This window comes from Mus pahari, chromosome 2, assembly GCF_900095145.1.
Source record: "Mus pahari chromosome 2, PAHARI_EIJ_v1.1, whole genome shotgun sequence".
NCBI classification, from domain to species: Eukaryota; Metazoa; Chordata; class Mammalia; order Rodentia; family Muridae; genus Mus; species Mus pahari.
Genome location: NC_034591.1, coordinates 128,168,666 through 128,195,132, shown reverse-complemented (window position 1 = coordinate 128,195,132; position 26,467 = coordinate 128,168,666). Strand labels below are relative to the sequence as shown.

The following is a 26,467-nucleotide window of genomic DNA, read 5'->3' as shown; positions in this document are numbered from 1 at the left end:
GTGCTATTTCAGGATTGTGTAGACCATACAGCCTCTGGGAGACCAGTGAGAATATACCACAGTGATCCAGGGGACAGGGTACACACAGGGGGCATCTTAGTTGCTGTTCTACTGCTGTGAAGAGACAGTGACCACGGCGACTCTTAATAATAGAGAGCATTTAATTGGGGTGGGTGTGCTTACAGTTTCAGAGGGCCAGTCCATTATTATCACGCCAGAGAGCAAGATAGAACCTCACTGCACTGGAGCAGTAGCTGAGAGCTACATCCGGATCTTCATCTGTAAAGAGATCAATGTCGCTTTTCGCCAAGATGGCGCCGAAAGCGAAGAAGGAAGCTCCTGCCCCTCCCAAAGCCAAAGCCAAAGCCAAAACGAAGGCCTTGAAAGCTAAGAAGGCAGCGCTGAAAGACGTCCACAGCCACAAAAAGAAGAGGACCCGAACATCACCCACCTACCAGCGGCCCAAGACCCTGCGGCTCGGGAGGCAGCCAAAATATCCTCGAATGAGTGCGCCCAGGACAAACAAGGTTGACCACTATGCTATCATCAACTTCCCACTGACCACTGAGTCAGCCATGAAGAGAATAGAGGACAACAACACTTTTGTGTTCATTGTAGATGTCAAGGCCAACAAGCATCAGATCAAACAGGCCATCAAGAAACTCTATGACATTGATGTGGCCAAAGTCAATACCCTGATAAGGCCTGACGGAGAGAAGAAGGTGTATGTTCACTTGGCTCCTGATTATGATGCCCTAGATGTTGCCAACAAGATTGGGATCATCTGAACTGTGTCCAGACAGCTAATTCTAAATATACACTTTTTTTTTTTTTTTGAGAGAGAGAGAGAGAGAGAGAGAGAGAGAGAGAGAGAGAGAGAGAGAGAGAGATCTTTCTTACAGGGTTGTGAAAGTTTACATTAGAAAACACGCCTATGGGGGCATGTCCCTTTATTTCTAGCATGTGAGAGACTTGCGGAGTTCTCTTTCTTCTTCCTGTGGTCCCAAAAGCTTGTAAGCTGGGCTTACACCAGCTGGGTGTGCCAGGCTCCCTGGCTCCAGAGAGAAGGTGTCTAGGCTCGGTGTGGCAGGAATACTCCACTTGAAGCCATTTCTTATTTGTGTCAGAAGCATTTTTCTGCATGCCAGTTTTGGTTCTGCCCTGGGCACTGTGGTTTCCCTGCGCCAGCCTGCAGATAAGCCAACAACAATGTTATCGAGGATTCCAGGCCCAAGGAGAAATTATTTTCTGGGCATTGTTGGCCCCTGTCAGGTTCTGGGTGGATCTAGGTTCAGATGGGTGCCGAAAGGGCATGGGACAGAGTCTGGCACCCGGGAGACACTCAGTGCATGAAAGAAGACACGAGGGTGGAGAGGTAGGGAGTGTGGAAGTGGGTGTGAACCTGGTGTTCACAGTGAGTGATTCCATGCGTGTGAAGTCCTCAGAGTCCTGAAACACACGGAGACAGAAAGTTGGCCAGGATGCCCAGGGGTGGGCATGGCGGGGAAGAGTTACAGCTCACAATTCAGAATCTCAGGTTTGTGTGTGGTGCGAGCTCACTGATTGGCTAGGCTGGCTGGTGGCCAGCAAGCTCCTCCTTTCTCTGCTTCCCCCCATGCAGGCATTAAAGGTGTGCTCTGCCATGCCCAGCTTTCACTTGGGTGCTGGGGGATTTGAACTCAGCTCCTTAGACTTATACAGCAGGGACTGTACCCTCTCAGCCATCTCCCAAGCCCACAGAGTCTCAGTGATACTGGACTATAACCATAAAAACGGGAAAGTGGAAATGTTACTTTTTTTTTTTTTTTTTTTTTTTTTTTTTTTTTCGAGACAGGGTTTCTCTGTGTAGCCTTGGCTGTCCTGGAACTCACTTTGTAAAACAGGCTGGCCTCGAACTCAGAAATCCACCTGCCTCTGCCTCTCAAGTGCTGGGATTAAAGGCCTATGCCACCACGCCCGGCTTGAAAATGTTACATTTTAAAATGACCTTTTTTTTAAAAAAAACAAAAACAAAAACAAAACAGAAAAAATACCATTATGTAACTACAGTCACCACCTTCTTGTACATGGTTTATTGTTAACAAGAATTGACTCCTTCCCCTGTCTGCACAGGAGACCAACAGATGAACCCCCAAAAATGGAAATTCTGGGTAAATTCTCAGATAGCCGTGGGTGCCACAGCAGGGTCAGAAGGAAAGGTGATGCAGAAAATGATGTGTCTTTGTTTGAAAGTCCTGGAATTGTTCAAACTTCACCTGTCTCTGGCTGACACAGCACAGGAGGAGATGCTCTGCGGTTGCAAAACGACCCACTCTCAGCCTTGTTATAAAGATGATTGGCCCATTAGATCTGCGCCTTGGAGGAGGAGAGTGAGGATGTCGCCTGGGGCTGGAAGCAGGGGACCTCCTTAAGATCCTAGGTTCCTGTGAGTTTTCATCTGACTTGAGGAAAGTCCCACACAGAGTGGGCTAGCCTCGGGAAACAGCCTTTGATTTATTTCATTGACTCATTTTGTTTCTTTTGAGACAAGGTCTTTGTTGTGAAGCTCTGACTAGTATAGAACTGGTTGTGAAGACTAGACTAGCCTCAAATGTGTAGTGATCCTCCTGCCTCAGTTTCTGGAGTGGTTATCCGAATGTGTTAATTGGTTATATATCGAAGCGACTCTTAAAGAGTAGACGGTCACCGACTGTATTGTACTGATCTGATCTGGCTGTCTGTATCTAGTGTTTCTTACTTAGTATTGAGTGCCCAAGCTGGAGTCACCTGACTTGTAAAAGCCAGCTACACTCAGAGTTCTGCCTCACACTGGCTTGGTCAGGAGAAGGAGCTTGGATTCACATATTTGACACCTGTTCACCTACAGAGAATCAAGAACCTGGGACCACCCCAGGAAGTAAACTAAGTGGGAATTATGGGCAGATGTGCTGGCCACCGTTGGAATGGAGAAAGTGGGCAGTACTGATGGTGGTGGAGGGGACTGGCTAGGCAAGACCAGGCTGAAAGTGAGGCTGGACAGGCACATGCTGTGCAAGAGTCCTTCTCTTTGACCTTCAGGCACTGCTCCCAAACCAGTGTGCAGAGATGGGCACTGAGCGTGCTTTACCCGATTCTGAGGCCATGGCTACTATGTTCTGCTATTGGTTTAAGCATTAGATAGCTCCTGTGCTGTCACCCAGATGTGGGTGGTTGGTAGGGGTGACAATGACTCCCTTCAGAATATCTCCCACCATTATGTCCCGAGATAAATTTTACTGCTTCTATCCCAAACAGTATTTAAAAAGCTTATAGACAGCTTTAGACACCCCCTTCCTTTCTGGGCATTCCCTTCCCATCATATTCAAAGACAGCCACATGAGATGGTTTCAAGGCCATATTGAGAGCTCAGCCAGTCCCCAATACTCCCTGCCACCATGGCATACCTGGGATCTACAGAGTGAGGAGAGGACACTACAGAGTTGGTTTCTGGGAACAAGGCATTCAGATGTCAGCCTGTGGGAGGAGGTGGCTCTGGGTGCATGTTCTTCAGGTTTTTGGTGTGAGATGTTAGGATGAATGCAGTGGGGTCCGGGTGCTTAGGGGCTGTGTCACTCAAAGAATGGTAGGACCTTGGTCATGTGGAGGAGCTTAAAGAAGCTGCCATAAACCTCAGGGACATAGACTACAGATTGCCTGGTACCATGATGGAAGCCATCTTCCCTACCCTGCCTACCCTGTGATACTGGTGGAAAGTGGGGGCCAGCTTTAACCTCACACTGGTCTGATATCTATTGCCGTACTTGCCCTTGCTCACAACAGAGAAGCAACATGGTGATGGGTGTGATTGTTCCCAATTCCACACGGTATCCCCTATTAATCCCTAAGCAAGATTAGAAGGTTCTAGAAGCTTCTCCACCCTGCCCCCCCCAGAGCATGCTGGGCAAGGGCTCCACCGCTGAGCTAAATCCCCATTTGTCCATGCATTTTAAGAGCTATTATGAATTCTTAAACTTGCAGGGGTATAGCCAAGGACTGTCACTCTTGCTGATGGGCACTTTGTATTCCCTGAGAGATAGCGGCTACTAGCAGTTTTGCAGCCTGGATATTTTTGTAACTCCTAGTACTTAGCCCTGTTTAATATTCTGTTCCTTTCTGCTTGCTGTTGAAATCACTCCCTGTGGCTGCTTCTTTCAAATGCCAAAGGAGTTTAGGCAAGCATGGCTTGCTGCATGAGACACCCCAGATAAAATGGTGGGCCCCTTTACTAAGCTACAGTTATGTTGTCATTGGTCTATCAGTCTGTTGTCCGTATACCTGTCTGTTGACCTGTCATGTATCAAGTTTGAACTCAAACATGCTCGCACACATACTCTCAGATATAAGCATACATATCCGTGGTCAACTGTAGCCATGAATGCCATTTCCCTGCCTTGGAATTATTGTTCGGTGTAAGCAAGTACCCACAGACTGTGGGGCTTCCTCAGGGTGTTGTTCTTACTTCTGTGTCTGCAGAGATAAAACATCTACAGCTCTCCCCGTGAGGAACTTCTGTACTTTTACCCATAATAAAAACCCATCTATGAGCATTGAGTTGTCTGTTCTTAAGTCAAGCTTGTGTGGCATTTCTGCTGTGGATCCCAGCGTCCTCTTGAGGGTGCCAGTGAGTGGGGAAGGGGAATGCAGCTCACACAGCACAGGAGCTGTCTCTTAAGCACTGTGGCCACCCAGGCTTTCCAGAGTGACAGTGAGCCTGTCTTGGTTAAGGAGTGTCCTGAAACATCCCCATGAGTATTGGTGGGCTAGGCAACTCAGGTCAGACCATAGCACCATGACCTTGGTTAGGGGACACTCTTAGCCCCAGAGGAAGCCCAGCTAAGGCCACAGTGGGGTTGGGGGTGGGACCAACTTTCAAGCCCTCTACACCTATCACTGGGAGACCCACTTTGGTGGTTAATATTTAGACTCATCTGGAGGAGCGGGATGGCCTTCCTAGGGTGAGGGATGAAAGATTTTTCTGTCTCCCGGCAAAAGGCTTGCAAAGATCTTTCCCAGTCTGCAGAGGACGCTGGAGGGATGGATCAGTCAGTAAAGCACAGGGTGTGTGAGCATGAAGGGTGCACACCTTTAATCCCAGCACTCCGGAGGCAGAGGCAGGCGGATTTCTGAGTTCGAGGCCAGCCTGGTCTACAAAGTGAGTTCCAGGACAGCCAGGACTACACAGAGAAACCCGGTCTCAAAAACAAACAAACAAACAATAACAACAACAACAACAACAACAAAAGATCTACAGAATCTATATAAGAAGCTGGATATGGTAGGTTGGACGTACATTTCTAATAATAGTGAGACAGAGAGAGACGATCCCTGGCTAGCCAGCCTAGCCTACCTGCATGGTGAGTTCCAGGCTGATGAGACTGTCTCAAACAAAATGTGGATAGTATCTGAGAATCAACACCAGAGGTGTCTATACCACATGTGTGCATGCCTGAACACACACACACACACACACACACACACACACACACACACACACACACACACACTCACACACACACACACTCATGCACACATGTGCCCATACGCACATGCAATACACTCATGCACCCACCCACCTACCCATCCACGACCTTAAACACATGCACCCAATTCAGAGAAATCCGGGGCTTAGTTCAATGGTAGGATTGTCCCCAGATGCTTGTCTTCCAGCCCCTGGACACTTTCCCAGCCAACTCTACAGGGGTTTCCCAGGGCTTAGGTAGAGTGGTTTCAGGATGATCCACATCCTGGCTGGAGCCCTGGTTTTGTCTGCGATGTGCTGTGTGCGCTCCTGTTCCAAGCTTTCAAAAGACAAGAGACAAATTCTGCCTAGACTTTAGGCACCCCAGGCAGTCTGAAAACCTATGTAGTCTCTCCCTTGACAGGCAGTCTCCTGTGGTAGCTCACCAATTCCATGTGCTCCTGAGGGACTTAAAAGCCTGCTCTGGACTGGTATATGGAGAACCAAGATGACCTGGAACTCGGGCTTAGGTCAGACAGAGAAGGATTTTGAGTCTTGGCTGGGAACAATGGCAGGATGTGAGTACCCACACTGAATGCAGCAGGGACCCAGATCTCTAGAACTTGCACGTGAGCTTGGCAAGTGAAAGGCTCTTGTGGGACTCTCAAGGACCTGGGGGACATAGGGCGGGGCTCTGCTCTGACGGACATATGGTGGCTTTGCCTCTGTTATGTCCAGATCGGTAACAATGGGCTGGGAGGGGCTGAGGGTAGTCACTCAGGTCAGAACCTCGGTCCTCAGGAGCACAGACTCTTTACTTGGCTGGACGCCTCGACCATGGACAGGGACCTGAGTGAGGAGGACAGTGAGTAGAGACTGGGGTGGAGGGGACACTTCTGTAGCCAACATTGAGCAAGACCTAGCTGTGTATCACCTCTCTTTCACCAGCATCTCTGTCCTGATCACCTGCCTCCCCCCCCTTTTTTTTTCTTTATTCTGGAAAGACAGCTCATGACAGCCCACAACCTCTCTATTATCTGCCTTGGGGCAACGGGCATGGGGCAGAAAGCCACAGCTACCCCAGCGACATCTTCCTGTCTATTGTGGCCTGTCCATGTGTGCTGGCTCTTTCTTCCCTTCTTTCTCCAGGTGGTAGTGACCACTCTCTTCTGAAGCCGAATAGAAGCCTGAAAACCTCAGGATTCTTCTCTCACACTCCCAGATGCAGCGAATCCCACACCACCGCTGCCCAAATCTCCATCCCTTCTTGCTTGGTTGTGACCACTGGTGTCACAGCCCTGGTGACTCCCGTCCGTCATTAGCAGGACATAAATACAATGGGATCGAAGGGCTGCTTCAAACCCAAGGAAGGAAACAGGTTTCAGAGGAAATGGACTATGTTTAATGGAAAGTTTATCCCTGGGTTGGAACAGGCAATGTGGTGGTGGTTGGAGCAGCAATAGATGGAGAGTTGGGGACATTTTTCAAGTCCTGGCTTTGGTTTGCATTGTGTGGTCTTGGACCAAGACACTTAACATCTCTGAGCCTCCACTCCCCCCCCACCCCCCGTGTAAAAGGAAATTGGGTTAGGAGGTCTGGATGTGAGAGTATGGGTATAGTATCACTGAATGGCTTTTCTGAGGGTGCAGTGAAAGGCTCAACATTTTTATGGGGATCCCTAGAGAGGTCTGTGACTCAGAAACATCATGGATCCTGGAACTAAAGATCTTTGCATACCCAGTGCCATCTTATTTTTATTTTTAGTTTTATCCTTAAGCTATGGCTCCTCAGAAGACCTTGAATTTACAGATGGCATTTCCCTTCCCACTAGGCTAAGCTAGCAAGTCAGAGTTAGATTCCGCTCCAGGCTCTACCTCCTAATTGCTGGGTGACTCAGCTCAGCTCACTCAACCTCTCTGAACTTTGTTTTCTAAGGCTGTTGGGACTGAAACAGAGAGCTGAGCGTTCAGAGGCAGGAGTGTGATAGGAAGGGTGGATGTAGAGAGGTCTGAATGTCTCTTGTACATGCTCAAATGAAGTTACACACACTCATACTTCGCATGCCTGATGCTCATATAGGCCCACTGAATGCCTGCTCTTTTCCCCAGTGTCCAGAGGGGGCGCTCACACACTGAAAGGGATGAGGAGTGGGACAGGATGAGATGGGCAGATATGCGAAGAGATCCTGGCTCTCTGGAGAGGATCACCCTGGGATCCTGTTAAGACAGAGAAGGCTCTGATCCAGAAAGAACAGCATTGTGAAAGATAAAAGACAAGAGGGCTTCTCTGTTAGTTAACTGTGGTTTCCATCACAAGAATGGTCCTTTCATGCAAAAGAAAATTAGTTTGTGGCTGGCAAGCAGAGACCCTGCCTCTCCATCTGTCATTGCAAGGCAAATCTCAGCAGCAGATTGCTTGGGGACTTAGAGACAGGTGCAGAGGCCCTGGGGACCCAGAGGCAGGGCCTGAGCTCTGAGCACTTATTCTTTCTGCTCTGCTTGTGTGGGCTGGTGGCCTCAGGTTGCATCTCCGGGCCTAGTTTGGGTGTTCTATGAATGGGGACGTGTAGCAATCATATAGAATGGGGAGAGTGCTCCTGTGTGACCTTAGATAGCGCCATATGTGACAGGGTGGGGTACTCAGTCAGATAGTGACCCCTAAACTCATCCCCATGCCCTGGGGACAGTGTGGCACAATGTGGGTGGCCTCTATAGTCCTGTTCTTCTCCATTTATGGCACAGGAAATGTGCCCTTCTGGGGGTCACCCTGGAGTCCCTTCTTGTTTGGATAGAATGGTGACATGAGTTTAGCACTGAGGCACTGGGACTGCCTCAGAGTCAGAGCAGCTCCAGGTTGATGGATGGGACTGGAGTCACCCACCTCCCATTCTTCCTGTCTTCCTGTCCCTGCTATTTGGTTGCTAGGAGGCCACTGCGGCCACATGGCCTTTCTCTGTCTCCCCTTTGAGGGCTGGAGTTTGATGCCCTGGCTGACCCAAGGCTGCTTGACAGCCAGGGCTGTCCCCAGGAGACAGAAGTGGCCTTTCTTTCCACACTTAACATTTTCATTGTTGTTTTCTATTTTAAAGGAGCACACATCATCATGTTCAGCACAGGGACAGAGTGTTTTTCTCTTTCTTTCTTTCTTTCTTTCTTTCTTTCTTTCTTTCTTTCTTTCTTTCTTTCTTTCTCTCTCTCTCTCTCTCTCTCTCNTCTCTCTCTCTCTCTCTCTCTCTCTCTCTCTCTCTCTCTCTCTCTCTCTCTCTTTTCTTTTAATACACCAAACTCAGGGCTGGAGGCTGCCTCACACAGTCCCATTCTATGGGCATCAATGTGACTTACTTTATTTTGATGGAAGGGGGGCATAGTTTATGCATATCTGTGTGACATCTGGGATGGCATGGTGGAGGACCTAGGCCATTAACTACATGCAGCCATGGTGACCCTAGACCCCTCTATGACTTGGCTACATTTAGCCCCAACCTTGATCTTTGCTGAGCTCTTTGGGAACTACAATGGATGGATTTTCCTGGCCCAGCCTAGTTCAGCCTCTGTCTTCCTGACCACCCCAGTCCTTCCCTGTAGGGGAGTATTTCCATAAACGGGCAGGAGAGGGTCCAAGGTAGATAACAAGATATAGCACAGGAGCCAACCCTCACCCCTACCTCATTCCCTACAAAACAGCGGATTGGGACAAAGTCTCACTCACTCTTTCAGCCGGGTGTGGCTGTTTTCATGCTAACAGAGACATCCAGTCGATGAAACAGGGACCTTTCACCCCACAGAGAGCAAACACCTCTCACCTATCGCTTTACAGAAGCAGCTGATGTCTGGTCCCTGGTAGGTAAACATTTTAAACGAGCAAACCTCATTCAAAGCAAACAATTGGAAGACTTTGGGACCCTGTTACTTTGTATCACAGCTACCCCTCTTCTGGCCAAGAAGGATGCTCCCTCTAGTTAAAAACCTTCCTCTGTATGCTTTTGACCTTGAGAAAAAGCTTCAGATGCAGGCGGGATTTTTAGAGAAGGGCATTCCTAACTGGAAGGGTGGCAGGGGTGGGGCAGTGTTCATGATACTCCACTTCTCCTTCCACTGTCCCCAGCCTCAAGTTACAATCCTCAGCACCCCTCCGCTTTGTCTTCCACGCCCGCTGCTCTCCTTGAGAGCAAGACCTGACATAGCATTTACTTTTGGCGGAAGTGAAGATCTAGAGGGTTTCCTGATGTTTGTTTCATATTGGGGTTCAGACCCGGGTCCGTGTGTGTGCTAGGGAAACGTTCTACCACTAAAACACTATCCTCGGCCCAATCTAGGGTTTGATAGAAGCACCGACCCCAAGAATGAGGTGTTTGTGTGTACCCACCCTCATCCTTCAGCTTCCCCTGGCTGCAGTCACTGCTGACTCCGTCCCAGCTCCCCCGACGCTGCAAAGGTTGGCACTCTGTGCCCTTCTCCCACCCCTGACTCTTTGTCTTCATGGCAGGCATGACTGACCTCAGCTTTGAGGCTGAGAGTCCTGTGATGCCCCCTGATGAGCTCCTCGAGGGATTGCCCAGCTACGACTGGCATCTTCAAGGGCGTGGTGAGTCAGAGCGGTCATGGTTACCACCGTTTCTTCCCAGGGCGCTTGCTGGTTTGGGGGTGGTTGGGGCCGTGCTGAGCAAGCTCCCCTTTCTCCTGGGGTCTGAGGGTCCTTGCCATGGTCAAGTGGGAGGTGGGATGAGAGGGGAGTGGGGAGAATTCTATGGCCCTGAAATTCCTCTCACTCCCCCTCCTCCTCCTCCTCCTCCTCCTCCTCCTCCTCCTCTTGGTTCTCCTGCTCCTCCTGGTCATCCTCCTTCTCTTCCTTCTTAAGTCTCCCTATAGCACAGGTTGGCCTTGAACTCATTCTGTAACCCAGGCTGGCCTTGATCTAGCACCGGGCCAGCCTTTCCTTCGCTGCATCAATACCAGTTCTTCTTAGCCAGGCTGATGTCCTCCCCTCCTCTCCTCTAGGAAGGCAGGTCTTCTTCCCGCCTTTGGAGGCCCTGGGGAGGTCCCAGGAGCCTGCATGTTGGTCTTCAGTCCTGGAGCACAGGTGAGTCTCAGTGCATTTCCACATGCCCCGTTTCCCCGCGGGAGCTCTCTTTGGGGGTGCTCAGCCCTGATGCTGTCCCAGAAGTCATTGAGAAACCTGGGGAATACCTTCTGCATGCCAGACCCACCAAATCAGATCTCCCTCCCTGGGGATGTGGCCTGGGAATCTGGAAGGTGCCAGACTCTTGAAGGGTGCAAACCATAGACCATATGAGGGCTTTGCAAACTCTGGCCTTGGGGCCAATCCCAGCCCCAGGCTGTTTCTGTAAGTCCTGTAATACTGGAATCCGGCCACACTCATTTCTGTGTGTATTATCCATGGCAGCCTTTGCCCTGCCACTGCAGAGCTTGGGAGACACATGCCTGCCTGGTTCTTGCTGCTCAAACATTGACTCTGGCTCTCCGCTGCTGAAGTCCTCCATCCCCTAATCCTTTCCCCAGGGGCCCCATGTACACCTTCCTTGTTTTGAGAGCATGTGTCACAGAGCTCTGGGTTCCAGCCAGCTCTGTGCAGAAGGGATGGGGTGAGGCTCCTTCCCTAATGTACAGTGTAGCTGAGCATGTGGTCTGCCTGGAGGGGCCTCCTGGGGCTCCCATTCCTCTGTATGCAGACACTCCTCTTCTGTGTCTGCTTCTCTGGCCCCCCATGAACTCATGTGGTACCAGCTGGCAGGCTGGCTCTGTTACCCACTTGGGACACCACACCAGTCCTGGCCGTGCTGGGAACAATGGGATTTAGGAGTAGGGAGCACATGGCCTACTGGGCACTGGGGAAATTGAGCATGTGGGGAGGATGGAGATGGAGGCCAAAGGATCCTTCTTACTGAGGTGTTTGGGGGAAGGGCATCATGAGGAGGCACCTGGATTTCGGGGAGAAAGCTTCCCAGAGAGAGGGGTGGCTAGGATTCTGCTACATTCAGGCTGAGGCTGCTGGGCCAGCCTCTGTCTTTCATGCTCACAATTCTGGACAAGAACCAGCTCCCTGAAGGAGGGGACCTTAGGTAGTTGGTTTCTGCCTCCTTAAGGCCATGTGGCATCATCTCTAGAGCCCATCTGTAGAAGCAGTACGATTCATCTGGTACAGTTTGGAAATGAGACAGCCAGGAGGCCTCTGTGCCAGAGACTTGATCCCCCCATCCCCCCCTCATTGGAGAGCTTTGGGGGCACCCACCTTGCCATTGGATTTACCCCTTGCTAGCCACAGCTGGATGGTCTCCTTGGGAGGAGGCAGAAACAGTTGGGGGTGGGTCTTGGTGGAGGAAGCAGGTTCCTGGTTCCCTCTTGTGCTCTCTGCTTCCTGTCCTCCAGGGCAGCTGCTCTGCACCCCCTCATGCTCCCACCATGACATTCTGCCCCACCCTGAGCTCAGAAGCATGGAGTCAAGGGACCATGGAAACTGTCAGCCTTAACTCATCTTTCCTCTCTTTACATTGACTTTCTCAGGTGACTACTTTATTAGTATTTTTAATATTCTCAACTTTCCTAAGCTTCATACTTGGCCTAATGTGGGGTTTGAGGCCATCTAGAATGTTCTATCCTGCCATGTGGTCCCCTTGGCTAGAAGCCTCCTGCACTGAGTCCTCAGAGCAGCCAGGCCCTCAGGCCTTGGATATTGTCCTCATAGGGCCCCAGTGCTCCCTGACACACTAAAGGACTGGTGATGGTGAACCCACAGGTCCCTCCCAGACCTGTGCTCCTATGCCCTCTCCCCAGCAGAGTCCCTGTGGTGACCGAGGAGGTGGCCCGTGAGGCCCTGCTCAGCTTCGTGAACTCCCATTGCTGTTATAGCAGTGCGGCTGCTGGCAACCTCATCATTCAGGAGCTGAGGCAGCAAACCCTCTGCAGGGTAGGAAGGCCACATCCGGGGATCTGGGGACACTGGGAGAGGGGACGTTGGTCCTGGGGTGTCTGCAAGCAATCTCTACTACAACCTCCATTCTCTGTATCTATATAATAAGCAGAACATGAAAATCTCCATCTTGATTGACAACCTCACATGCACTAGACGCATGGAAAGAGGTGAGAGCCTGTCCTATGCCCTCACTGTCTGTCACAGTGCAGTGTTGTCCCCAGTGTCTGGAGCCACCACCAGAGATCAGGAGAGGCTGAGATATTTGTCCAATTACCCATAGATGTGATGGGTCCTGGGCTCCAAGTCAGGCTTGCCGACCTGAAGTCTGGACCTCCTTGCCTCCTTCCATGAGGTACAGGCTTCGGAAGGGCCCTCTATTTTACAGACCCTGGCTCACCTCTGTGTCTCACGAGCCATGCCTGTACCTTAGCATTGGGGAAACCTCACCTCTGACAGCCATACTGCAGAAGGTATTTCAGTCTCCGACAGGGCTAGGGGACAGACTCAGGTCACATTTACTAGTGTTATGGTCTTTGTCAGTGACAAGAGCTCCTCAAGTCAGACCACTGCCTCCATTTCCTCTCTCTTGAGAGAGAGACCGGATGAAGGGATACTTCGGTCCATAAAATGCTTGCTACAAAGGCATGTTGATCAGAGCTCAGCCCCCAGAACCCACATTAAAAAAGCTGGATGTGGTACTATGTGCCTATCACTCCAGCATTGGGGAGGTGGAGACAGGAGGGTTTCTGGGGCTCTATAGCTGGCCAGCTCAGCTAGTTGGTCAGTTTCAGACCAGGGAGAGACCCTGCATCACAAAGAAGGTAGCTAACTCCTGAGGAACAGTACCTGAAGCTGTCCTCTGACCTCCACATACATGCAAATGAGCACACATGCCACCATCCTCCCCCACCCCAGGCCCAGGTGAGGCCCAAGCTCACCCTAGGTCTGTGCCTAAGGACCAAGGTGAAGGACCCTGTCATAAGTCAGGGGTGCTTAGAGCAGGGAACCTGGGGCCTCCGTGTACCATGGGCACACATTGCCCTGTGTAGGATTTACTGTGTAGGTGGTTCCTCTGTGAAACTTCACAGGGAGCTGGGCTTGCTCTGGGTGGGGTCCTATAGCAAGGGTCACATTTGGTTCCTGGCAGCCCATGCGGGTGGAAGCTTCATCCTTTTGCAGCTTAGTACTGTCATCAGGAAGGGACACTGCTTGTGACATACTGGTGTTTTCCTCTGTAGTATCGGCTGGAGACCTTCAGCGAATCCAGAGTCAGCGAGTGGACGTTTCAGCCCGTAACCAGTGAGTGAACTGTCTGGAGTCAGTTTGCTTGGCAGGGACAAGGCTGGGGCTTGGGGAACCATCTCACGATGTGGGTCAACCACTAACACTGAATCTGATGCTCGCCTTTGTGGAGCCTCAGTTTCCCCCACTGACTATCACATGATGGGATGGCTTTCATCTCAGAGACTCCTCAGAGCTGACCCTGGGAGGTGCATCCCCAGCTCATGATGCGCACCAAGGAGGATGCCTTCCCGTGTGCTGGATACTCAAAAGCTTTTCCCTCTTGTCCTTCACTGTCCTTATGATGATCCCCTTCTGTGTCAGACCACTCGGTGGATGGACCACAGAGAGGCACCTCCCCTAGGCTTTGGGATATGAAGGTCCAGGTGCCTCCGATGTTCCAGGAAGACACCAGAAAGTTCCAAGTGCCCCACTCCTCCCTGGTCAAGGTAACGGCTGATTGGCTCATCCATACCGCTCTCTAAGTCTATTTCTCAGGTCCTCTAAGTTCATCAGACTTTCTCCTTTGAGGAGAGGCACCTCAAGCTCAGCCTGGTAGGTTACTCCTGGGGTAACACTCAAACCCAGCTGGAGAACAGCATGCATCTTGGGGAGGCAGCATTCACACAGCGAGGGGGCCATCGCCAGCTGGAAAGAGCCAGGGACAACATTCCGAGGGCAGCTGTGCGCGTGCGTGCATGCATGCTTGCTTTTCATCCGACAGTAAGCCAAGTGGGGGGACTGGATGAAATGGGCATGAGCTAAAATCCGAAGCACAGTGGATAGATGATTTGCTGAGCAAGCAGAGAGGTGGAGTTTGGATTCTCAGCACACATGTAAAAAGCTGGCTTGCACCTGTAACTCCATCACTGGGGAAGCAGAGGGCAGGACGACCTCTGGGGCTCACTATCCATCCCGCCTAACCAAACCGCTGAGCTCCAGGTTCAGGGAGAGATCTTTTCTCGTAAAGGAAGGCAGAGGGTGGTTGAAGAAGACCTGTGACAATGACCGCTGGTTTCCATGTGGCCTGTGCACATATAAGCATACAACGTTAATACCGCCAAACACACCCACACACCCTAGTGAGCTTTTCCTCGGACATCAGTAGGACAGTAGGGTTGATGTCCATCTGTTGTATAGAAATCTGTCTTAGCAGGAAGTGTGGGGAAACCTGGTGGTTGATTGACACCCTCATTGGGTTCTTGTCTCACAGTTGGATGCTTTCTCTTGGAGTCTGCATTTAAGAATGTAATTTGACTCTGGGAGTTCTCACAGGTACCAGAAGGATAAGAGGCCACAAGAGCACCCCACTCTTTTTCTGGGTGGTGCAAAAGCTCTCGTCGGATGATAGGTTCTAGCAGCTAGCCTCTTGCCTTTTCTGTGTTCTTGAGACCCACATGAGGAGCTACCAGGTGACTGCAGGTGCCACCAGCCTTTGTGGTTTAGCGAGCCAGGAAACTAGAGTATGAGGTAGTTTGAGAACTCAGGGGATCCCCTTCTTGACGTGTGAGAAAGCCTGACCTTGGCTTAGGGATGTGCTGACACGAGACCTTGGCTGGGCATTCAAGGCCCTTTTGGATCCCCAGCTCCCCGGAAGCACCCTTTTCCCTTACTTTTCCCTTTGGCATCCTAGGGTTGGGAGGGATCTTATTTAAGGACATCCACCCAAAGAGAACTCTTGCATTTCAGGAATGTCACAAATGCCACGGGCGTGGTCGCTACAAGTGCAGCGGCTGCCATGGGGCTGGCATGGTGAGTCATGGTAGGACATATGACCTGTCCCTGTGCGAGTGTTGGGGTGGGTATAGGGATCGCAGGGCTGGTAAGAGCCTAGAGACCCCCTGCATCTTCCTTTTCTAAGCCTCCAATTTCCCATCTGTGACTGGGACAGTCAGATTGGGTGCCTCCAGTGACCCCCCTCATACTTTGATGATTCAGTTTAAAGGTTTCTCACCTTCCACCCAACAGGCAGTGAGGATCTGCATAGGACTGGTCCCTGTAAAAGAACGGGCCCCTGTTGCTAAGATGCCTTCCCAAGGAAAGATGAAAACAGTGTCTATCCCTTCTTCTAAGGTCCCAGACACAAGTTCACCCAAGTTCATTCTGGAGAACCAATGAGTTTGCTGGGATTCTTTAGAAAGCATAGATGGGAGATGCTTACAGAGATGTGGATGCTTCTCCCCCCCCATGCTGAACCCGAAATTCGTTATCCTGCAGGGAGAGGGCATGAATGCATAGATGGAGCCCCCTTTCCCTCCTCTTCCCAGACCTCTATACTCTCCTGCCTCCCTGAGGCAGAGTTAACGTGACAAGTGATAGACAGGGGCTGGATACTCAGGTGAAGGTCTTGTGACCCTCTTCCCACCCCTCCGTGAGGGGTATAAGCAGCCAACAACCCCAGCTTGTATGATCTTTTGCAAGGGGCGTGGCTGATGTCCCAAGATGGTTGATGGTTGCTTGGTTATGAGGGCAGGCACACATGACAGACCCCTCCGTGGAGGATGGCCAAAACATGGGAGGTGGACACAGAGAGGTGAAGTTCAGAGGACTTGGGGGATGAAGAAGAAGGAGCTTGAGTTGTCTGCTCAGGCTGCTACAGCATGCCATGGCATCAAAGGAAAGAATCCAATGGCTCTGGAGGCTAGTTCAAGCCAAGGCTCCCGGTTAGAGCCTGTCATCAGATGCACATTGACGTGTGGTCCCATCTTGTCTCTCTCTCCATCAAGGGGCCTGCTGGGCCCTCACCTCTCACCTGATCACAATGTGACCCAGTGGGTTGTACCTAGCTTTTCTCTCCTCTCCATGCCTCCTCCTCCATGTTTTCCTCCTGTGTTGTTTGCAGCCCTTTCCCCCTACCTAGGTTCCCAGGGGTCTTTCTTTCCTCCTTCCTGGCTTCCTACCTCCTCTCCCTTCTCCCTGAGCTTGTTTTTAATGTCAGGAGTCCACCCCTGGGTGCTTTCCTAAGAAAGACCTCTGACCTTCACCCTAGTGGTCAGCCACAATGCTTCTGACTCCTTCCAGACAATTGGTTGAAGGCAGATCTGAGGGTGGGGATCAGACAGAAAGAGATCTATGGATGTGAATGAAATCTTGGAACCCTGTGCTGGCAGGGGCCAAAGCCACCAATCCTTAACCCACAAGCCACAAACCACAAGCCACAAGGCACAAACCACTGGTCAAGGCTAAAAGGAGGAAGAGACCTGGGTCAGGGTCATGGGGCTGTGTTGGGAGCTGTTCTCAGGGTGGCCTGGGCCCTGCTTCTGGGAGCCAGCAGCTGAGGCTGGGCACGTTCACAGGTGAGGTGTTCATCCTGCAGCGGCACCAAGCGCAAAGCCAAGCAGCCCCGGAGATGCCACCTGTGTGCTGGCTCTGGCCGACGCAGGTAAGAGTGGGTTTGCGGTGGGTGGGAGAAATCTCTCTAGTCTTAGGTTTCTTTCTGAACACGGTGCCTTGGAAGGTTCCCCATCTCTCTCTGCTGCATCCTCAGAGTCTGTGTGTAACAGATACTCTTGGACTTTGCATGTGGGCAGGCTTGTCTCATGGCCTGGCATATTAAGAAGTCACCAATAGCATGTGGGGCAGAAGAGAGAATGAAGGCTCTGTTGGGAGGCGGGAAGTGGGGGGTGGGGGGAGCTCCAAGAAAAACAAGCTGGAAGGGCAAGTTTAAACTCTGAGCACAAGCTCTGGGCAAAGCCTTCTTTATACCTCAGAGTAGGGTCTAGTTGGAAGAGCTGCTTAGCTGGGTGGTTGGCTAAACAACCCACAACTTTCATCTCTGCTCCTGGGATTTTTGTATACAGTGGGGTGGTGACATCTTATAACTCATGTCTTCAAACTATTTATAAGCTTTAAAGGGAAACAGAAAAACTACAAGGAGCGAAAATGTTCAAAATTGGGTTGGCTAACAGTCAAACCTTGCTGGCCAAGCTCGACTGCACCTGCCACCATGACTAGTGAAGAATGCCTTCGGGTTTGAACCCTGGTTTATTTCATTTTCAAGTAAAATCACTGGGTTCAAATTGGCTGTGGCAAAAAAGAGTACACTGATGGGCCCAAACAACTGTACAGCCCAAGAATATATTTCTGGGATGGCATCAGGTCTAGCTGGATCCAGGCGCTTAAGCGGTGTCACCAAGCAGTAATGGTGACAGGACCAGGTTAAGCAGCCCAGTGGGAAGGGAGGCTCTGTTCTAAACAGTTCAAAGAACATTCCAAGGTGGTTCTCATTGTGTTGACTTGGGCCCATGTTTGTGTTAGCTTGTTTTTGCCAGAAAAATGGAATAAGGTAACCCGCTAGGCTGAGATCCCAGGCTGGCCACAGAGGGTGGGAAAAAAAAATCAAAGAACCAAGGGCTGGCTGTAGGGCAGGTAGGCTGCTAGGGGGGTACTAGATCCCAGCTGTCAGAGGAGGGAGGGTGACAGTGGACAGGAACACGCCACTGCACTCAGGGAGTCTTCTATTGAAGAGGGTTGCTCACTGTGGCCATAGGTGCAGTACGTGCTCTGGGAGAGGGAACAAGACATGCGCCACCTGCAAGGGCGAGAGGAAGCTGGAGCACTTTGCCCAGCTGGTCATCATGTGGTAAGTGACACCTAGGTGCCAGTCCTGGAGGAGGTGGGGAGTGTGGCTGCTACAGATGACCTTTTCCTCCTGGTCCAGGAAGGAACGGCTGTGGGGATAGGGGACATAGACTGCCTTTGTCTCTGAGTTTATTTGTATTCTAAATTTTAAGTTATTTTTTTTTCCCCTGTGTGAGCACAAGCCTGTTCAAGCGTGCAGGTGCATGTGTGCACGTGCAGGCACGTGAGTCCCGTGGCCCTCCTGTGGCAGTCAGAGGACAACCTGCAGGGGTTGGTTCTCTTCTATCGTCATATGGGATCCAGACACTGAACCCAGCGTGTCAGGCTTGGCAGCAGGCGCCTTTCCCCACCGAGCCATCTCACCTTCTCTGGCTTCAAGTTCACATTCTGTCATTGCCACTGGCCAGGGCGGCAGTCACTGAGCACCTAACTCTGATGCCTGGGATAAAACTGTGTCTTTACCTTAGGTCAGCCAGGGGTGTGTTTCTGTTGTGAAGCCTTTGTCCTGCACCTGACTAGTCTAAACCTAGGCAAACAAGGGCGCATGCGGACTGGCTCCTCATAGGTTGGGACACTCAGAGGCTGCGCACTGCCTCCAGCTCCTGGCTCTGCCCCCTCAGGCTGCGTACTCCCTCCGCCCCCGTCTCCCCCAGGGTGTGCTGATCACTGATTTGAAGCTTGCAGTCTGCTTCCCTTTCCTTCCCTCCTCCCAGGAAGAACAGCCTGTTTGAGTTTGTGTCCCCACACCACCTCCACTGCCCCAGGGAGCTGCTTGCCAAAGCCAGAGGGGAAAATCTCTTCAGGGATGAGAATGCCACGGTAAGGGGCATGCTTGGCAAGGCAGTTTGCATCCGCTAGGGCAGGGAGATGGGATGTTGAGTGCATGTGGAAAAGGGCATTGAGTTACCAGTGTCATGAGCTAAAGGATGGATTGTCAGGGACACAGGCTTGTCTCCACATGGGAGACTTCATACGGCAGGCTGGGACTGGGGGTACCCCAGGGACCTCAAGTATGGGCTGTATGAAGCTTCTAGCCCGCCACTTGGGGTTCTGTGGCATTTGTTTTGTTCCTGCCTGGTGCACAGTGGGCAGTTTCAATGTTGGTGTGACACATGATCCACTTGCTTTAGTCCCGGCTGAATCTCAGCACTTACCACGATGCCCAGCACATAGTAGGTCTACAGAAATGGTCTTCAGGGTAACATGAGATGCAAGTGAAAGCATAGGCTCTCTGCACCCTCCTTTGTCCTGGACTCTGAGCCAACAAGGCTGTGACTGATGTCTGACGAGGTTTCCTCAGCTTGCTATGCGGCCTTGGAGCCTTTCCCTGCATCCTCTGGGCCTCCTCTGCTCTCTAGTGGAGTCAGCCCTGTCATCTTCCATAGCTCCATGAGGGGGTGCTCTTGGAAAGAAAGTGAGGCACTCTGTTTGTCTCTCCCCAGGTGTACCCCATTGTGGATTTCCCCCTGCAGGACATCTCTTTGGCCTCCCAGAGGGGCATCGAGGAACACAGTACCATGCTGGCCTCCCGTGCTCGCATCCTTCAGCAGGTGAGACGGGGAAACTGAGGATTAGGGTCTGGCTTGGGGATGCTTCTCTTTTCACTCAAAGTGAGGAAACTGGGGGTTTTACCTTAAGAAGTAAGGGTGCAGGGGATCAGGCACAGTCCAGGAAGCTTCAGAGCTGAGACAGTGTGGCTGGAGTTGAGGGCCAGCATTTGAGGCTTGAAGGGACAGGCGGGGCTATCAGTCACTTGGAGAGAGGGCTGGGGGATTTATTCACAGGAAATGAATCCTAGTGTGATTTTGAGTGTAACTCCCTCATATTTAGAGTGCAGAAAGGAAATCCAGTATCTTGGTGTTAGGCAGGTGCACTTCTGCATTTGGACAGTCTCTCTGATAGCCACTAGGTGGCAGTAGTGCATCTAGAAACACCACAGACTAGCAAGAGTACCGTTCTTGGGATCTGGAGAGATTGCTCACCGAGTAAATTGGTTGCTGTGCAAGCATGACGACTTGAATTTGGATCTCAAGTACCCACACAAAAATCTTGCTATAGTGCTACAACCTCTGGGAGGCGGGCTGTTCTTTGGGGCTTGCTGCCTAGCTTGTCTGGTTTAGTGGGAGACCTTGTTTCAAAACCAAACCAAACCAAACCAAACCTAACCAATAAAACAAACAAACAAACAAAAAACAAAACAAAAACAAAAACAGAAAAAACAAGAGAGGGACAGAAAAATATCCCCGGTACTGGCTTGCGGTTAGCTGTGGGGAGCCTGAGCCTTGTACCAGTGCTTGCTTAGATTCTGGGTCTCCTGCATCCTCATGTGATCCCGGGGCAGCTGCTTCCTACTGCCGCCATCATGGCTGGTTTCTTACCTGAATGCTGGGACAAGTGAGAGTTTACAGGGGGCTAACCTGTAACCTGCGGCAGAGCACACTTTCTTTCCGTCTTTTCCAATGTCACCGTCCCCCCCCCCCCCCCCAGTCCTTTTCTCTACACATTTCTCCTGTTGGAGAGAGGGAGGGAGGCTGCCTGGGATCTGGAAGGGGACTTAAGAAGTGAGCTTCAGCCATTGCAAACCCCACTGCCTCCCAGGGCCCGGAGACTACTTAGATGGTCCTCCGAAGGCTCAGTCTCCATTCAGCGGCATGTCTGCACACGGCAGGGAGTTTTTAGAGTTTCTAGCATCTGGACTTTTCCATGAAACCTGCCAGCTTTTCAGTATCCTAACGAAACTCTAGAAAGGCAAGAATCTGGACTAATAATCTCTGTGGTTTCCCCTGATCCAAACTGACACCCCTGGGCTATTCCCACAAATGCTAGCCCAGAAAGCAGAAGTCATTCATTAGGGATGGCAACTCTTTTAGCAGCAATTCTGGTAGTTGGTACAGGCTGTTGGGGGGTCTGCGGTGTGGGACTTGAGGCCTTGCAGTCATCCAGACACTGCAGGACACACCTGTGGTACCTGGTTCTCAGCTCTGGCACTCTCTGGAGGTTTGGACTAACCCTTCCTTCAGCGTTCATAAAGTGGTGGAGTTGGTTCGTGTCTCGGGTTGGGCTCTACAGAAGCCTCCCCGAGACATGTCTATGTGTGTGTCACTTACCAAGGAAGGTGTACTTGAAGGGTTAAGGAGGACCAAGAAAAAGAAAGAAAGAAAGAAAGAAAGAAAGAAAGGAAGAAAGAAAGAAAGAAAGAAAGAAAGAAAGAAAGAAAGAAAGAAAGAAAGAAAGAAAGAAAGAAAGAAAACCAAGCCAGATCCCATGCCAGACTCTGTCAAACCCAGAGTGGCTCTGAGCTCCTCTCTCTGACTGTGGATGGGGTAAGAAAGAAGTCTGGCTAGGTGGCATGTCAGCCTCAGTCTGATACCAGGGTAGCACTGAACTTCAGACATACCCCAGTGACCACCTACCTGGAGGTCAGGAGGCTGGGTTGCAGGCTTCCGGGCACTGTCTTCCCTGGACATGGGAGAGAGGCTTCATATGCCTCAGAGTTCTCTACAGAGAACTGGACTGTGAGGGAGCCAGTGCTCCAACCTGAGGTGGGTGCAGCATCAGGCTGTCGGAATGTGGGAATGGTGGGGGACATTTACTCATGAGCTTGGCAGGACGTCCCGGGAATCCTGGGAGGTGAGGGACAATGTGTACCCACTGGTCACTGTCTGGGGACCATCATATTCTTGGAGGGGTGGTGTGAGTCCTTCCATCACCTGCTGCCCTAGAGGACACGGTATGTGAGTGGCCTGGAGACGAGGCCATGAGGCAGGCTCTGTGTGAGATAGAGTTTTACACCCTGTTATGGGGCAGGTTCTTTAGAAAGAGGTGGATGCTGGGAGGTTATCTGAGCTTGACATGGGGACCTACTAAGTGTGAGGAGCCCTGGCTTGAACAGTTTGATGTCCACAGCCTGAAGTCTCATGAGCCTCTTGCTTTCCCATCTACAAAAAAAAAAAGAGAATGTTTGAGAAAGACTTCTCTGAGGCCATGCTGACACACAACTGAGGTGGTGACTGAGAGACCACTGGGCAGATAAACCCAATTGAATCCAACAGACATTGATATTTTTTTAACATTTTATCTTAAAATCAAAATACAAATTGGTAAGCCACTCCAGATATCACTACTATCGTAGTTTGGATATGAAAGTGTTGAAATCAACTTGGTTTTCCACCCGTCTCCATTACCACATGGAGACATTGATGCCTCTGGAAATGTCATGTGGCTTCCCTGATGTCCCCTGGCGGTGCCCATGCTTCACTCCTAACATCAGACAGTGGCTGAAGATAAGTTAGTTTTTCCCAGGATCTAGGCCATGAGAAGGAACAATGACGGTTAGTTGTCATTGTCAACTTGACACGCTCAGGGATCCCCTGGGAAGAGTCTCTCCCAATAAGGTTTTGTTTAGATCAGGTTGGCCCGTGGACACAGCTGTGGGGGATTGTCTCGATTGTGTTCATCGCAATGGTAAGACCCACCCACTGTGCATAGCACTGTTCTCTAGGTTTGAGCCCTAGATTAGGTTAGGTGTGGAGATGGTTGATGAGCACAAGAAGGCATGCATACATTCATTCTCTCTCGGCTCTGAACTTTGGATATGACAAGCTATTTCAAGTTCCTGTGTCATGTCCTCTCGGAGATGGATGGTAACCTGGAGTTATGAGCCCAAATGAGCCCTTTCTCCCCTGAGTTGCTTCTGGTCTGGGTATTTTTTTCATAGCAGCAGACATGGAACTAATACAGGAACACGGCAGGAGATGCATGTAGAATGGGCAAGATGCAGAACACACTGCGCACCCAGCTCTGCACGTTACTCCACAGGCCATGGGGAGCTGATGCTGCCTCATAGGTGAGAGGCTTGAGTACAACTCTGAGGTGTGTTTGGCCATTTGTCTCCTCAGCGCCAGACCATCGAGTTGATCCCCATCACAGAAGTTCATTACTGGTACCAAGGAAAGACTTCTGTCTACTACATCTATGGCACCGACCACCAGGTGTACATGGCTGACTACCCTGAGCGATACTGTTGTGGCTGCACCATCCTCTGATGGTGTCCCCAGACTCCAGGGGTCACATTTGGCAAGGGGACAGCAGTATTCTTTGAGTTTAGTTATGTTGGTGATGTTGGGTGACCTTCACGCAAGCCCTGGAAGTATTTCTGAACAATCGGTTAATCATCAGTCAAGAGTCGATTATTGACGAAGCTCCTTTGGTGGGACCTATGTTTAACCCACAAGAATTCTCCTAACCAAGTTATTCTAAAATAAATGAGAGTTGTAAGATAAATGGTGGGGGCTTTGCCTCTTTTTTTCCAATCCAAAGCCCCTGTCTGTGTGTGGGAACTGGTATTGCTGGTCCTTGTTTTAGTTTGGATTCTGCTATGAGCCTCTGGCCATCTTCAGCATTATAGGAATGATGAAAGATAGCCACAGCCCCTTTCTTCCCATCCTCTGGGCGGGAAGTGCTGATGCAGCCAGCACTGAGATGGTTCAAGTGAACTCTTCAGGTCTGAGGTCTCACCTGGAAGCCAGGAGGCCAGGGTGGCGTAAGGACGGGCATACTAGAAATCTGAAGGGTGATTTATGAAGATGTTAGCTGGCGGATGAGAATCTGCCACCAGGTTACCTCCATGTCATTTCTGTTTCCTCACAAGATGGAAGGTCTATGGTGGCTGTCACTCATGGGTACTGTGATGGCTAATGTTAATTGTGAACTTGCCAGCATCTACAATTATCCAGCTTTTGGGCATGTGTATGAGCGAGTTTCTAGATTTGATAAATTGAGGTGACAAGACCCATCCCAGTGCAGTTGGGCATTGTCCCCTCACTTTGGACTGGGGTCTTGTAATGAGTTAAGAAGGAGAAAGTGAGATGAGTACCCAGCATCCATCTCCTGCTGCTTCCAGACCATAGATGCCGTGGGACCAGCTGTCTCACGCTCCTACTGCCATGTCCTCCTTACCGTGATGGACTGCACCCCTGAATTATGAGCAGAAATCAAACAAACCCTTTCTTATTTGATTTTGTTGGGCATTTTTGTCACAGAGAACATGAAAAGCCAACCACAGACGTCTGTTCTCAGACTTCAGGAAAATCCAAGCAAAAACACACCCGTGATGGAAGGATGGAGATCCAGCTGCTGGATCCCTACTGTGTGCTCATGGGAGGAGTTTCTCGGAGTGTTTTTGAGTAGAAGTGGTTTGGGGCATCAGAGAATGTGAACTGGCTGGCTTCTACTGGTGACGCTGGGAAGGCAGAGGGAGCTCCCTGTAGACCCAAGTGCAGGTTCAGCTTTGGAAAGGCGGTACTGGGTCATGAAGGGCCACAGTGCTCCTGACTGTGAGGAACCAGAGGGCTGTCATTCCATGATGCCTACCCTTGACTTGGAACAGCCAGAAACAGTGGTGGCCTCTGGATGTGATCTTGTATAAGCAATCCAGGACTCTCCCCTGAGGTCCAAGTTCTATCTTACCCATACCGTTTATGCATGCTCTACCCTTCTAGGATAAAGCCCTAGGAGTCTGGATAGGGAGAGACATGGGGCAGAGATGTAGAGACTTTGTGTCCGTCCTCTCTGCTACTGTTTGAGCCCTGGGTTTTCCCATATCAGTTTGGCTATTTATCTGCTGGGATTAGTGAGCCATTCACTGGGGGTCCTGACGGACAGTCTGGTGACACTGATGAGGGCAGCAGGGGTCACAGTCGGCTAGGTAAAGTGTCTCCATCTCTCCCAGGACTGGAGCTGTAGAGCCCAGTGGGAACTACCACTACTGTGAAGACACCGGCTCTGCCCTAACAGGCTGGCTTGCAGCTTATATGCTCAGGTACATTGTCCCACCATTATAACCCTCACTGAAGATGCTTCTGCCCCATCATGAGAGGGATGGTGGGTGCTACGACGGGAAGGAATGCTGGGGACATTTGTTGGGTGGAGGGTGTTGGAATGCAGTCCATGGGTGAAGTCGTGTGAGATTTCTGAGACCTTGTGAGGAAAGTCCTAGTAAAGAAAACTAGAGTCTTGCGATCTCTGCTTCTCCTTAATGTGAGTTGTTCTTGGCCCGTGCTTTCTTGCCCCTCCTGGGTGTGAGAATAGGTGTGGGCATCACTTAGATTACCCATCATCTTAACCATTAGTATTGAGAATGATGTTTCCAAACACGAGTTGTCCTTGTGACTGTATACAGCCTGAACTCGTGTGACCTTTGCTTGTGTGACCCTGCTTAACACTAAAGAATATACTCAGAATATACATTGTCTGATGCTTTGAATAAAGTTGGTTATTCAATGAGACTTCAGACCACTTCCGTTTTATCCTTCACTCTTCTAGAGTCGTAACAAAGGGCAGGCAAACAGCTTCAGTTGCTAATTTCATGGCAAAGCCAAATGCTTTACTTCATACATACCCCACTGATAATGAAGTTTAATATTAGTAAATATGAAAATCTCATCAGCTAGTTCTTCACAGAATGCTCCGTTTTACATAGAGCTCAGCTCTGTTCTCTTGAGTTTCCCTCATACCTTGTTTGAAATACCAGATCTCTTACCTAATTTCAACTGTGTACATGTATGTGGGCAAATCTGATTTTATTTTTTGCCTTCTCTCTGTTATGTCTGAGCACTTGCAGGTAGAAATATGTGCATTTCTATAAAGGGATTTCTTTTAATTTCTCCTTCAACATTCAATGTAAGTGGGATGCTGTGTTTCCTTTTTTCCTTGTTATAACCAGAGACCCAGCAAGCCACAGCTTCAGGGAAGAGAGATTTATTCTGACTTTCAGTTTAAGAGGATACAGTCGATCGAAGTGGGGGAGACACCGTGGCTGGAAAAGCTGGAGGGTGAGGTGACTGAGGCAGGAAGCAGAGGCATTGGACTGGCAGGAGAGGCAGCTCTACCTCGTATGGTCCATCCTGGTTACTCATTTCCTCCAGGGAGAACCCACCTCCCTGAAGGTTCCACAACCTCCCAAACCAGCAGTCCCGGCTGGGAACCAGCCTTTCAAGCACAGGGACCTGTGTGGGAGGTCTCACACTTCAACCATAATGGAGGGGTTAATCTGGGGATGAGAAGGACATGTTGGATGTTTAAGGCTGACATCCAGTGGCTCTATTATGCTATTGGCATGGAAACTCAAGAACATTTTATCAAGAAGGAAGAAACTTCAAACACTTAGCAGGAGAGAGAGAGAGAGAGAGAGAGAGAGAG

General features: G+C 50.5%; 1 protein-coding gene and 1 pseudogene across 4 annotated transcripts in view; both read left to right on the top strand.

Moving 5' to 3' along the window:
- The first annotated feature begins 311 nt into the window (after window positions 1-311).
- On the top strand, window positions 312-788 carry LOC110317228 (annotated as a pseudogene).
- Window positions 789-6,296: 5,508 nt separating this feature from the next.
- Ssuh2 (ssu-2 homolog) overlaps window positions 6,297-26,467 on the top strand; it is a 27,753-nt gene continuing 7,582 nt past the window's right edge. The window contains exons 1-12 of one of the 4 annotated variants that reach the window (XM_021191548.1): window positions 6,314-6,341; window positions 9,962-10,060; window positions 10,474-10,555; window positions 12,271-12,400; window positions 13,645-13,705; window positions 14,012-14,136; window positions 15,377-15,439; window positions 16,984-17,069; window positions 18,177-18,269; window positions 18,982-19,087; window positions 19,711-19,818; window positions 23,167-23,313. In XM_021191548.1, coding sequence (XP_021047207.1) covers window positions 6,314-6,341; window positions 9,962-10,060; window positions 10,474-10,555; window positions 12,271-12,400; window positions 13,645-13,705; window positions 14,012-14,136; window positions 15,377-15,439; window positions 16,984-17,069; window positions 18,177-18,269; window positions 18,982-19,087; window positions 19,711-19,818; window positions 23,167-23,313 — 1,128 coding nt within the window. Of the gene's footprint in view, window positions 6,342-9,961; window positions 10,061-10,473; window positions 10,556-12,267; window positions 12,401-13,644; window positions 13,706-14,011; window positions 14,137-15,376; window positions 15,440-16,983; window positions 17,070-18,176; window positions 18,270-18,981; window positions 19,088-19,710; window positions 19,819-23,166; window positions 23,314-26,467 lie in introns of those variants that run through there. The other 3 variants (XM_021191547.1, XM_021191551.2, XM_021191549.1) reach the window with 3 other exon arrangements.